Here is a 14,661-nt window from a genome sequence, read left to right on the forward strand (position 1 = left end):
TCTCTAATAATTCATTTAATAGTTGATATTGTGGTTTTGAAAGTTACAAAAATAGTCCTCCAACTATTACAAAGGTGTGGGGATGGATTTCACTGCTGTAATGCTGGTATAACTCAGATGTAGCTTGAGCACTTGAAATCCAAGTAGTTTGTTAATTATAACCTCTGGGGTTTTCCTCTCTTCTTTTTAACCAAACTGTGAGAGCCTGAAGATGCTTTCACTACTCAGTCATGGTAATTTTTAATAGTGGTAAATATTTTGCTTTCTATTGGCTTTGTGAAGTTGTGAGGCAGCAAAATAACCCTTGCCTGATGCCCGAATTTTGAATCACTTTCCAGTGATGTTGTATCTTCTACATCCATCAGATTTCTCTTTAATCTTTGTGCATGGCAGTGCAATATTTGTACTACAAGACTGCAAACCAAATGTTCTTGTTTTAAAAACCAAATTTAAAAAATATTTATGTTAATATTATTTACTTGAATTTATAATTACATGTTTGCATTATGTGTTTTCAAATCAATAGCCTCCAAGCAGGTAACATCTTCAAAGCTCCTCTATGAATCTATATCCCTTCAAGGTCAGGTCTTTATCAGATTATAGCGAATTTATCTTCCCATCTTCAGAGGTGGATTCCCTGCTACCTTCTCTTTATAGGTCTGTGCAAAGCATCTGTACAGTTCTCTGTCATCAGCTCTCAAAATCCAGAATCTATGAGGGTAGAAAAATGTAATTTTGGTAGTACTTCTAGTTTCTGTATCTTTAAAGTTTGTTTGAATTTCTCCTTTAAAATACGAGGACTAGAAATCTTTGCTCCAGGAGGTAGGGCTCTAAATAGAAAATTCAACAGCGCGCTAGAAGAACCATGAGAAAGCTCTGTGGTGTGGCCACACTGAACGCTGTCAGGTCAAATGAGCGTAAACACAGCTTCTTTGGAAATGACACAGCAGAGTGGATCATAGTCTGCAGTTTGGTTCTCTGAAACATCCAATGAAGTGGAAAGGAAAAATAAAACATGGAGTATTTTCAGGAACATGGGCTTTCAGTTCTTCTTGCTAGAAGTGGTGATGCTGTATGGTTTGCTTGCCATGCATTTGGATCACTGTGGGTTGCTGAGAAACCATCACTCATCCTGTAAACTTTAGGATCTGTGCTTTCTCTAGAAGATCATACTTGGACATCGCATTTTCCTGTGTTGAACAGTGTGCATCAGCCATGGTCACAAGAGAAGTAAAGTGAACTGATGTATGTGACCATCCACACAGTGGCATTTCACAAGAGGCACACAAGTGCAGCACACACTTTAGTACACAGCTGTGCAGTGAAACCTTCTTAGTTAAAAGTTTAACAAATACCAACAAATAAGGAATGTAAATGAAGATTAGATAGACTACAGTTCTTTTTCTAACTTTGGATTAAATGTACTCAAATAATAAAGCAGACTGATTGCTTGAGAAAATTGACTTGACTCAGTGCTTGAGAAAATTGTTAGGCTAGAAGAGCTAGTCTGGTATAGCTAGTATGGCAGATCTTCTTTTATGTTAAAAATGATAATGCAAAGTATAACAGCATCTCAGATTATTTTATAAAAAATAATGAATTTTTTGAATTAATTGAGAGCAGCTGATGCTAAAATGCATGTTGGCTCACATTTTTATTTTGTGCATTTCTTCCATCTCCATCCAGAAGGTAATATCTTCATCCCATACTCCATTTCTCAAGCTATTAGTTTATTTTTTTTGAAATTGGATATTACAATACTTCTCAAAGTGCTTAAGGGAAAGACCTGTTAAACCTTATGTTACATGGATTGTAAACAAAGGGCCTAAATAACATGGAAATTAAAACTGAAAAGAAGAAAAAACAGTTGTTGAAAATCGCATTGAGGTACCAGGTGGTTTAGGGTAACAGTAATGAGTGAGCGTATAAAGTTGTGAGAAATGGTGGTGTCGGGGCTTCTGGATTTTTTTTCCCCTGTATGTGCACTGGTTTGCTAATATTCACTAAGCTGATTTTTTTAATGGGTGCAGAAATACTTTTAATTTTTCATTTCTATAATGTAAGCAAAATACTAAGAACTCTAAATGTTACACGTGATAGAAATTAATTAGAATCAATACTGTACTGTTTGGCATGTATTTGGGGTAGGCTTGGTATACAAAAATTATGAAAAGACTTATGATGATGTTAATACATAACATACACTTAGATCTTCATGAACATGAATGTGATTTTTGTTTTATGTTCTGTGATTTGTAGTTAAGTCCTTGGGGTTTCTTTTCCCTGTATTTATTTGTACTTAATATTTAGGGTTCTGTAAGATGCTCTATTCCATCTCTGTGCATTGGTGAGGAACAAAATGAGATGCAGTCATTTTTTGAGAATCTGTCTTATTTAATATAGCCCTTAATAATATCCCCTTTTCATGTCCCCTCTCTGACAGGAAATTGTGCTCAGTTACAATAAGTCTTAGGCAAACAAAGAGTATGTGGGGACTGTTGCACTGGAAAAAGATTGGATTATTTACATCTGAAAGAATAATTGTGCTGGTTACTGTTTGGTAGCTTATAACTTAAGGAAAGACTCTGTAATTAATTAGGAAGCGCTTTCAGGAATAAACCTGTAAGTTTTGTGTGTGTCCAGTACCTGTTTCAGAGGCACACTGGACAGCTGACAAACATCTGTGCCTTTGCTGTGGTTGGATCACTGCCCCAGCCATGTCCAGCAAGGCTGCTTGCAGATCCCTTCTGCATTATGCCATGGATTTTTGTGGGTTGCAGCGTGACCTACATGTTGCTGTTTCCTTGGAATATGCGGTGGGTATCTGTGACCAGCATGGTAGCCTATGTTGGGTGAACTCAATGAGGATTTAAGCATTGTCCTTGGAAATTTATTTGAAATTATATACAATAGCTTAATGCTTATTCAAATCTCTCTGAAATTACCATAGAATATTTTTCTGGTTTCAGCCTTAATGAAAAACTGCACCTTCTCCTGAATGCCTTATAATTGAAATGTCTTAATTTTTTTTGTGCTTTGTCACATCATGCATCTCAGCTGGATCTAGTGGGTGGTGTTTCATGCTTACACCTTTTCCAGCTCAGAAATCAGTTCATCACCTACTTATATGGGAGGAGAGTGCTGCTGCCCTGGTCATCATGATACAAATGGAAGGTGGTGCTTTCATTTATAAAGCAGCAGAGTTCAGCTAAATATCATCCTGTAAATTTTCAGGGGTACTTTTTAAATAGTAAAGTGTAAGGATAATGCTACATTTAACATGAGTTTCACTTAATTCTAGTTGTTTATTTGTCAAGTTCTGTTCTTCCCATTATGAGCAGAGCTACCTAAGTCAGCATGTATGGTACTATATGGTATGTTTTAATTTGGATTGTTTTGTTGGGAAACAGGCAAAGCATGACGGGTATTTTTTTCTCAGCTGAGCTGTGACACTGGTGGAAAAGATTTCTGTTGTTTCAGACCATTCTTAAAGAGTTCACAGCCTGTAGGGATGACAAAGGAACATATCTTTCCTCATATGATAGAGGGGTAAGATTCACAACAATTTGCAAATGCGAAAAAACTATTGCTTGTAATGTTTTTATTTTTAGAGGTATTTTGAGTCTAAACGATGTATAGAAATGACTAATTAAAAGATGTGTTTACATTTCTACTAGAAAGTTAATGTGAAGAGATAAACTGCTAGTTCTGATTTTGCTGAACTTCCCTGGTAATGGGAACATCCATACTCTTTTCACAGAAAATGGAAGAAAAAGGCAAGAGGGATACAGGACACGTGAAATTAGAGCAATGTGTACATGAGGTTCTTTAAGGCATTGATAGATAGCAATAGAGTGGGAGAAGAAAATACATTTTTTAAGCTATATTGAACTGCAAGTTGATAAGAAACTGCAAGAAGGTAGCAATCTAGTTGGAAGTAAGGTATTCAAAAAAAGAAAACAGTTCATTGTATTGTTAAAAGTGAATGTGGGAGGCCAGAGTACAGATTTTTTTAAAAATCTGTTCTGAAACCAATGTCTGTGTTTATCGGCTGTATCAAGACCTGAGGTAAAAATGGCAAAAACTTCCAAAGTTAACCTTATTCCTTTAAGTAGAGAAATTACTTAAATATCTGACAATTTTTAGTAGTGAATGTAAGATACTTTCCTCTGGTATCTGTAAGACAAGAGGTGATCATTCATATAGCTTTAGAAGGAAAAGGAAGGGATTTCAGGAGAAGGATCTGGGACATGGGCTTTCCCTCTCTGTTGTTTTCTCGTTTATATGCATTTCAATGAAATAAAACAGGGTTTTGTTGGGTTGTTAAAATCGAATCAAGGAGAGGCTGATACAATGAACTCCATGAATTGAAGTATTTCTCTTCTAGGTGGTGCATGTTCTGTTGGTTGAATGTGATCCACTTGCATAAAATAATGTGCAAAGTACAAAACCACTAAAATGTTTTGTTAGGCCCCCATCTTGCAGTGAGCGGAGCAGGTTGTTAGAGCTTGTCCTTGTTCTGACAATCCTGCCATTCTTAAGTAGAGCCTCCAGTCAGTATGCATTTGCATCTTATGGCAAAAAGTTCTGATTCTGAGAAATGTCCACTTGCTTTTAGGATAGGGCAGGATTTTCTTTATCACTGTTAGTGTTCTCTGCGTGCATTGTGTTATGCCAGCTTCTAGGAAAATAACTGTGTGAGAAAGAGACAGATGGTATTTTAGCCACAAAATACTAGAATATTGTTTTAACAAATCTGCTTAGCTTTGCTGCGGGTAACAATAATGCTTCTGTACCCTTTTTACTGTTTCCATGGAGTCATCAGCTTGGATAGGGCTTTTTTGGTTCTGTTTTAGAGCAAGGGCCAATGGTAATTTTAGCATGAGCAGCCTAGCAGCACCAGATTCATCCCGTATTCCTTGTATAGAGCCTCATATCCAAGGGATATTGTGAGCTCGGTTCAGAAGGTACTTTAATATTCCTGAAAATTATTATGGTATTGATTAGAAATCTAACTACAATACAGTGATTTTTGTGCAGTCAAAATCAGAGGGTGGTTAGGATTTGTCCTGAAGAGCTGTTTGTCAAGTCTGAGCTGAGTTTTTGAGTTGATGTTGACATGCTGAATTATGATGAAATACTAAAATAATGTAACTCATGCTTTTAATCACAGTTTTCATTAATTATGTATTTTGTTATGTGTCGTAACACACAGAGAATGGTATGCAGTAATTAGGGGTTGAATTTTATTCTGAAAAATGCAAAACATAGATGAAACCTGGTAAATAAAATCCAAAGCAAAGACTTAATTTAGGATTCATTCAAATCCCACTAGGCAAATGAGACAGATTTTGGAGGCACAGGGAGTTGTGTATTCCCGTTGTTGCAGTAATGGGATTTGGCTTATGTTGAAATACTATTTCCTTAGAGTATTGCCTAAGGCCGGATCAATCAACAAGTGTGAATCCAATCTGGCTACTGGAATTTCCAGCAGGTAAGCATTTTAACTGCTCCTCTAGTTCCAAGGGATTTTCATCATTTTGCGGGAGTAGAAAATGCCTCTCTCAGAATTGTTGCAGATTGTTGGCAGAGATGGTGAAGCTCAGAAAGGTCATGAGAATTTGCCAAGGATGAAAAAGTTTCTCATAATACTCTCATCATGCTTGCCACATTCTGAAGTTCTGGTTCTAGAGTGAGGATTGGGATCTAGAGCCAGGGTGCTTGGATCAGCAGTTGTGATTTGGAGCATCCCCTCATGTTAGAGTTACCTAACCTGAATCACAGCTCTCTTTTCCTGATGGAGAGTTGGGTCAGTGGGTTTCCAAATTAGCATGTTAATTGTTGTCTTGGCAAGAGCTGAAATGCTGGCTCTGGGCTCAGAGAAAAACAAGTTTAGATCAGAGTTTTTGCTTGTTCACATAGGTAAATTCCCTTCACAGTGGAGCCACTCTTTGAGCAGAACCAAGTGTCTGAGAGCAAGATGTTGGGAGGAGCACATGTACGAGTTAGGGTTTCTGTCTGTTCTTGCCCTCAGAAAGCAGAAAATTATAACTGATGTGTGCAAGTTTTTGTTGAGTTAAACAGTCTTTCATATTTGGAGGTCTCTTCTGTTTTAACATGGGACATGATAATTCTGTTTTGTACCCAAAGCGAATAAAATATAAAAAATTAATGTGCAACCTGACAATAATGGAGGAAAGCTTACCTGGAATCTAGCACTGGAGCACTAATTATTATTGCTGGGAAATTTCATCACTACCACTACTACACTGTGCTCTGTCCCGTTCTTTGCAGTCTTAATGTTTCAGCACTTTGCCTATCTCCAAACTGATATACCACATCTCCAAACATTATTTCAGCTAGGGGCCACAAATGGGAATAATAATGCTATAAAATTAAAATGAATACAGGGATAATGATGATGTTTGTCCAGAATTTTATTTTTTACTGTTCATAACCAGATGTTAAAACCTCAGTTGCTAGACTACAGTGTGATATTGTCATTTCTTGCCTCATTTGTAAATTAGGATCTTAATCCTCCAAAAGGCGTAGGCATTAATTTCTCACTCCATGGGGACAATTTCTAGTGTAAACAGGCCCTTGCATGTTAGTAGTTTTCTGCTTCCATAGAGACCTGGAATGCTGATTGAGGACTTCACTTGCCTATTCCTCTTGTGACAGATGGTAGCAGTGTTGTGGAGAGTCTTTGAGTTTGGCACAGGATCTTGAAGAGGATCAGGGGTTGAGAAGGGGAAGAGAATGATATTGTTGGTAGATTCTTGAGATTAAAGCATCTGGTTTGTGGTTACCTCAGACTGCAAGGATTGGAGTAAATAACCTGTCCCTTCCAGTCTCGCACTCTCAGTAGCACTAATCTTTATGGTAAATGAACACCTGTCTTCAATGCATGGTGCCCCTTTCTAAGAACAGGAAAGGGCAAGCATGGAATTCCCAAAAGTGTGGCAGGCTGGTGTTCAGAAGCATGATTGTGCCTCGATCTGCCTTGTAGGTTTTCAGGCAAAGATTGCAGTGTTTTGGAGATGGGAGTGCTCTGTTGTGTTCTGTAAGCATGTGAGCTGTCCAGATGCAGCATCTGCTGACAGATAATAGTACGTCTTATTTCTTAACAGGGCTTCCAAAGCAGCTGAGTCAAGGACCTTAAGGAATGTCACGCAGTAGTTGCTGACCTAACTGACACTGAAAGGAACAGAAGAAGATGGCAATCCATATTTGAAATAAACGTGTGGACTCTCTGATAAAAAACCATGTCAAAAAAAGGACGGAGCAAGGGCGAAAAGCCTGAGGCACTGATTGTTGCCCTACAGGCTGCCAATGAGGACCTCAGGACTAAGCTAACAGACATTCAAATTGAGCTGCATCAGGAGAAATCTAAGGTGAGTGACAGTTCAGTTTTAAATAAAAGTGTCTGCTGAAGAAGGCAAACACGTGGAAAAAATAGTAGCACAGAATTCAACAGAGGTCACACAACTCTTTCCTAAAAAAAGTGGTCTGATTCTTTCCCAACTTAAAACATTTACTATGGATGTCCTATGACTTCCCTGGAAAAGACTCCATTTTACTGAGCTACAAGTTGGAGAAACCTCTGGCCCTCAAATGGAGCAGTCTGTGAAAGTTGTAGGAATTTTGCTTTTTCTGAGCCCTCCAATTTTCTGGTGAATTTGACTTCTGGGTTAAAAAGCTTTTACACAAATGCACACATATATGTGGAGTCTTACTTCTGAAGGAAATATTAAAAGTACATGTAGCATCATTGTGTGAGGCAGGACACCTGGAGAAGAGAGAGGTTTTTGTTTGAGTAAGGACAATATAATCTATGTGAATACCTCAGGAGCTGGCCTATATTTCGTTTTAGAAAGATGGAGGATTGTATAGGGTCTCAGTGGGGTTTTTTCTCAATTTGACATGGATGTGTCTGGGTGGACTTGTTTTGATAATGTTATGTTGGCAGCAGATGACTTTCATTTTATCTTAATGTAGGTTGCTAAGCTCGAAAGAGAAAAGACTCAAGAAACGAAGCGTATCCGTGAAGTGGAGCAACGCAAGCAGACCGTGCAGATCACAGAGCTAAAAGCCAAACTCCATGAAGAGAAAATGAAGGAGCTGCAGGCTGTGAGGGAGAACCTCATCAAACAGCATGAGCAAGAGATGACGAGAATGGTGAAAGTCCGAGACAGTGAAATCCAGCGCCTGAAGTCGGCGCTGTGTGCACTGCGGGATGGGAGCAGTGATAAAGTACGGACTGCGCTGACTATTGAGGCTCGTGAAGAGGCCAGGAAACAGTTTGACTCTGAGCGCCTTAAGCTTCTGCAGGAAATTACTGAACTGAAGTCTGCCAAAAAGCAGGTAGATGAGGCCCTTAACAATATGATCCAGGCTGACAAGATCAAGGCAGGCGATCTTCGGAGTGAGCATCAGTCCCACCAAGAGGCCATTTCCAAGATCAAATGGGAGAGTGAAAGGGATATTCGACGCCTGGTCAGTAATCAAAACAGTTCATGTGTTCTCTTAGGCTGCACTGAGTTTACATTTTTTGTCTCAGCTTTCTGCGTAACAGATCTCTTGCAATGCAACTCACTTTGAAAACGTTTTACAGATTTCGCACTGTCATTTGTCAGAAATAAATAGATCACAATGAGTCAGCTATAACACTGTTATGGCAGTTAACAGCTTAAATTAGGAGAGTGATTGGTCTAATCCACGAGGATCTGGCTCTCTGATTTGTTAATACACGCAACGTGCAAAGGGTTAGATAAAGAGCATTTGCATCTGCACTTGCAGCTTTTTGGTTTCTCCAGTCTGTGTTATAGTATCCTAAACACAATAAAACATAGCAGGAGAGGAGAAATCTTTTAGGTTGGCCTTGGTGTAACCTTCAGTAATTTTTGTGGAAAATGAACAAAAGGAAGCTCACACCAGCAAAGTGCATTGTTTCCCTGTGTCATGGTTTAGAAACTTCCCAATTTGTGCTCCCACTTTGACTTTCCAAACCATACTGACACTTGCTCACCCCCCATTCCCTGCAGTGGGCTAGAGAGGAGAATTGGAGGTACAAAAGGTAAAGATGAGATCATGAATTGAAGTAAGACCACTTGGATGGAAACAGCAATGAAATATGTACATGAGAGAGGAGAGTGAACTTAGGTGCAAAATGCTCATCGTGGAGCCTGTGACCCGACCACAGCCATGCTACCCTCATCCAGAAGGGAGTCCTTCCCCCATGCCCAGAAAATGACATGAGATGATATAGAATAACCTCTGGCTATTGCAAAAATTAACCTTGTCCTGCCCAGAACCATGACACACTGTCGTGTGGAGAGCTGGACCTGCTTGTAACGGTAGAAAGTTGAGCTTGAAAATTGGAATTCGAGAATTTACAATTTAAGTAAAATAAATGGGAATTTAAACTGTCAAGAATGATACCACTGGCCACCCACCCCCCCCCCCCCCCCAAATTCAGTCTGCATCCTAGAGGTGTATTCTTGTGTTCTTGTGTTGCCAAAATGCTCAATGAATGTGCTCCTGTGCCAAATTATGGGTATGGCTCAGACTGTGCTGTTTTACAGGCCTGGTGCAGTATGGTAGAGCAGATTTGAGGGGTGATCACTGCTCTTAAGTAAATCACACAATACAAATTGGAGAAATGTGTTGCCTTCACGTGGTAATATTGTTCTGGTGTTTCTTTCATTCAGATGGATGAGATCAAGGCTAAAGACAGGATCATATTTTCATTGGAGAAAGAACTGGAGACACAGACAGGCTATGTGCAGAAGCTGCAGCTGCAAAAGGAAGCTCTGGATGAACAGCTCTTTTTGGTGAAGGAGGCAGAGTGTAACATGAGCAGTCCCAAGAGAGAGATCCCAGGAAGGGCTGGAGATGGTTCGGAGCACTGCAGCAGCCCTGTATGCAGGTTTTACTGGTCTCTGCAAAACAGTAGCGTGGATGTGTGTTTCTTTCTGACATACCTTCTCAGGCCCTAGGAAAACATTCCCAGTCATTCACTACAGACAAGTTAATGTCCATAGAGTCTTCAGAGGGCATGCTAGTTGGACAAAACTTTGTACTGCTGGTTTTCATCAGTTGTTCTAGTCACAAGTATAACACATCCTAAATAATCAGTGCCCTTTTGAAAGAATCATCGATGAACCTAACTACCTAGAACATGCATCCTCATAACCAGATAGAATTACAAGGATGAGCAGGGAGGGGCAAGGAAAACGCTGGGTGTGGAGAATCTGTGAGACCCTTAGGAGATCCTCCTCTTTGTCTGTTTCCCACAGACAGCCCTTGGGTGTCATTCACAAAGCACACAAGTCACCCATTGTGTGACTAAACAGAAGATGTCTACACAACCAATGCATATTTAAAATCATATTTTCATATATACAAATGAGAAATAAGAAAATAAATGTAATTGATACAGAAAGGGTTGTCCTAGCTTTTTCACCTGAGGCAGTGGCTCAGCTAATAGAAGCAATCTATAGGAAAAGGGAAGAAAAATTAGAATCTTTTAGCTTTTTTATCTCTGTCATAAAAATTTATCATCTGTTTGGTTGTTTTCTCTTAATTTTTTTTAATGGCTTAAAATTTTCAATTAAAGTATCCCCTAACCAGATGCTTTCTCCTAAATATATATATATATTTGCCAACATATTCAGTACTCTGAAAGTCCGTAAAGATAATTTGTTGGTGATGACAGCTTAGATTGACTGTTTTTTTAAGGATTCTTTCCCCAAGCATGTATTTTGAAGAGAATCAGTAACTGCGTGACATTGTTGCCCATGCACAGGACTTGCGCAGAAACCAGAAGAGGATAGCAGAGCTGAATGCCACCATACGGAAGCTGGAAGACCGGAACACGTTGCTCGTTGATGAACGAAATGAGCTGGTATGTGAGCTTTTGCACTGGCAGACAGAGGAGGTTGAGAGCCGTGGGGAAAGGCAAAGAGGGGGAGGATCCAAGGGTAAAGCTGGTGATGAACATGCCTTGTCCATCCAACAGGCCCGTCACTCAGGAGGCTGAAGAGGACTTTTTATCCTAGAATAAAATAGTAATTTAACAATAAAACGTAATTGAAATTACGTGAATACAAAATCACAGCAGAGGTTGAGGCAGCAAGGCTTGTAGGATTCTGTGTAATGCTTCTGTTCCCTCCTTTGAGCACACAACATGTGCTTGGTGACTTACCTTATACGCACTGAGACTTACCTTGTAAATGAAATAACGTCTGTTAGGTCTGTAGTCCAGTATTTGACCAGGTTGAAAATAGTGAAGTACTGAGTCTAGGAAGAATTGGCAACTTTGAATTGATCCCTTTATCTGATTTTCTACTCTGTGGTGATATCTGTGTGTTGAATCAGGACCCTGGCTATTTAACCTGTTTATATTCCTACTTCTCTGCTTAAGGATGAGGGTGATAAATTGAACTCTTGATGGGTTTTTTTATTCCTGAGCTAGAAATCTTAATGCACTCCTTTCATATCAGTTTAGCCAGCTTCAATGTTCTTTATGTCATAATTGCAAAATAGATGTCAAGATTGCAAATTACAAGTATATTCATGTGTCTCTCATGACAATTATTAATTGCTATTATCAATCCAGTTGAAGCGTGTCCGAGAAGCTGAGAAACAATGTAAACCTCTTCTGGAAAAGAACAAGTGCCTCACGAAGAGAAATGATGAACTTATGCAGTCTTTGCAGCGCATGGAAGATAAACTCAAAGCAGTCACTAAAGAAAATATAGAAATGGTTGGTACTGAAGAGCAAAATGATTATTACTGGGGGATCTGTGTGTTGGTGGCCACATCTGCATAATGCATGATGTATATGAATAGAGAATATGCATTATATATAATGTGTAATACTATTGCTAAGATAGAGCCATGTTTTGGTCTGTATTATTACAGATTTACATACTATAACATTGTGTATTATGCATACATGGGCAATATATTTACATGAATGTATAATCACAGTTAATTATATTTTCAAAGTTAGAATATTGAGTGTCAATCATTTCAAAAAAACGAAAGAGGAAAATGTTATATACTTGAGGCATGTCCTACTGTGCTATTTTTTATCTGGAACTCAAAAAGGAAGCTGTTAAGATGTTTTCAGCCGGAATTATGTTCTTACATCATGTACATGTTCCTTTTAGAGCTGATGATGACAAAGTAAACTTAAGGTATGGCACTAAGCACATAGAATCTTTCCATAAAATATATGCGTGGTAGGTGGATATGAGAAAGGAAGAATGGTGGTGTTTAAATTTAGTTAGGGCTATACATTTCCCATGTCAGGGCCAAATGAAGTGGGGTCAAAACAGTTATGTTTGTATATCCTTCAGATGGGATTGCCTTGATTATCAGTCTGCTTCCAGGCCCTATATTCCGACACACGCACTGATGTGGTTTTGGCATTAATGAAAAAGGAGGTGGATGTTCTAGGTTGCCAGATGTAAGCTGGCAGACTGAGACGACTTCCCTTGCTAAAGGTGTCCATGGACCTTGCCCTGACCTGTAGTAGCCACTGTCCTGAGCAGGCAAGTGCCCTGCAATGGGAGCAGCTTTCCTGCTGATTAGGCAGAGGTGATCAGATTAACTTTCCTGTCCCACAGAAAACAGACTTTAGTGTTACACAGTTAATCCACTAAGGACTCTGCAATTTACCCGTGCCTAGAAGACAGATAAACTTATTGCAGGTGTCATGGGTCAGAATTATTCTTCCACAGCTGTGGCAGTGCAGATCACAGTCGCTTGAAGTCTCCCACAGTAAAGAGAAAGGACTCGGGAATCTGCATGCATTAGGCATCAGTGGGCAGCATCACTGGTGCATATCTGTGGACACAGTGTATACGTGCTCAGTTAGCTCCCTGACATCTGCTCTTCACACTATGGATGCCCAAATCATGAAAGCTGTTGGTGGCTAGAGCAATTCTCACAGGATTTAGCCATCTCCTTTCCCACAGGAGCAGGCAGGATATTGAGCTGTGATTAAAATAGATCTGTTATCACAGTTTTTGCCTTTCCTCCTGGTGTGACTGGATGCATGTCTTTAACATGAGTAAAGCAGCTCCATTGCCTCACTGTGTACAGTCCTACATTGAATATCAGTAAGGACATGAGGTCGTGAGAGTAGATACTATCTGCCTACCCACTGGACAGGTTCAACTCCATTTGCCACACGTGGTGGCATCTTGATGCATGGCCAAGGAAGGGCTACGATATGTGACCTTTAAGGGCTGGAGGGGCTGTGTTGCCACATGGTAACTAAACAGCTAAAGCTTTGTTGTTCTGGTTGAAGAACTCAGCCATGCTGTGTTATTTTATTGTTAAGAAGTGCTGATGGACATGAATAAAAAAATGGTGTAGCTGAAGCATATTTAAAGGTCTCTATAGTTTAAATGAAAGGTGATGTTTAGTTTTTAACTGAAAGGTGGTCTTTTAATTGCTGGATCTTATTTTATCTCTTTTATCTTTTCTTTTTACCACAGAGAGAAAAAATAACATCACATCCTCCTCTAAAGAAATTAAGATCTCTCAATGACCTGGATCAGGCTAATGAGGAACAAGAAACTGAATTTTTAAAGCTTCAGGTCATAGAACAGCAGAACATAATTGATGAGTTAACAAGGGTATGTCCAGAGCACAAGGAAATCAGGAATGATTGCTGTGTACAGTTTACCGCTGATAGTATTTTTTCTTATAACTAGAGGTCTGAGCATTAATACCTTACGTGCTTTTAACATCTGCAGATGTTTAGCTGTAGGTGTGCATATGTGTAGTTTACTGAATTTGTAGTGGAGCATCAGCCCCTACAACTCAAACCATAACATTGTGAATTGAGCTCCAGAAAGGAATGCAGACTAAGAGCTGTGGAGCTTGGGAAGGTACCTACATGTTCACAAGGCAGGACTGTGCTGAGGTGTTTTACCATTATAACTAAGTCATGCTTAAAAAGTTCCCTTAACAGGAGGCTGGCCCACAGTGCCACATCATGTGCTGGAAAAGCTTGTACAGCTAGACAGTAGGTTTCCAGTTCTTCTGTCATTTAATGCTGACAATTCCTTTGTCAGTGAACTTTGCATTATGATACTGAGGAGAAGGAGAAGGATTCCAAAACAGGCTGTTGTCTCTTCCGAGATGTCATTGCTAGGAATGGTGAGATCGCCACTCCCATCCTTTAATGACTTCGAGACAGGGGCAGCATCTCCTCATCATGGAAGGCAGACAGCCTCTTATACAGTGCCCAAATCCATGCACCAGGCGTCCCAGTGATTTTAGAGGGTAATCCATCAGCTCCTATTGTTTGACAGCTGCTCAAGGCAAATGCACAAAGGCTTTTTTCAGGTGGTTTTTAGGTGACACACTTACAGATTTGGTTATGAATCCTCCCTTCTACCTGCAATCAGATTCCTGTTTGAACATATGGAGAGAGTCACTGGAACTTCTATTATTTATTTCCTCCATGTATTTGGCCATCTGTCAGCTTTAAAGAAGAGAAGAGAGAGTAACTTTTTAATTTTACTTTCTAGGACAGGGAGAAACTCATTCGTCGGAGAAAGCATAAAAGGAGCTCAAAACCAATCAAGGTAAGATGAAAAATTGTTTCTTATTTACAGTATTCAAGTAGGCTGTGTAGGA

The 14,661-nt window shown here is 39.5% G+C and overlaps 1 protein-coding gene across 1 annotated transcript in view; it reads left to right on the plus strand.

Annotated features, from left to right (window-relative positions):
* JAKMIP2 (janus kinase and microtubule interacting protein 2) overlaps positions 1 to 14,661 on the plus strand; it is a 38,539-nt gene that overhangs the window by 2,716 nt on the left and 21,162 nt on the right. Inside the window, exons 2-8 of the mRNA XM_066560403.1 lie at positions 7,131 to 7,394; positions 7,999 to 8,496; positions 9,711 to 9,920; positions 10,808 to 10,906; positions 11,621 to 11,767; positions 13,512 to 13,652; positions 14,553 to 14,609. Of these exons, the coding sequence (XP_066416500.1) occupies positions 7,266 to 7,394; positions 7,999 to 8,496; positions 9,711 to 9,920; positions 10,808 to 10,906; positions 11,621 to 11,767; positions 13,512 to 13,652; positions 14,553 to 14,609 (1,281 nt within the window). The 5' untranslated portion in view covers positions 7,131 to 7,265. The remainder of the gene's footprint in view (positions 1 to 7,130; positions 7,395 to 7,998; positions 8,497 to 9,710; positions 9,921 to 10,807; positions 10,907 to 11,620; positions 11,768 to 13,511; positions 13,653 to 14,552; positions 14,610 to 14,661) is intronic.

Source organism: Molothrus aeneus, chromosome 15, assembly GCF_037042795.1.
Source record: "Molothrus aeneus isolate 106 chromosome 15, BPBGC_Maene_1.0, whole genome shotgun sequence".
NCBI classification, from domain to species: domain Eukaryota; kingdom Metazoa; phylum Chordata; class Aves; order Passeriformes; family Icteridae; genus Molothrus; species Molothrus aeneus.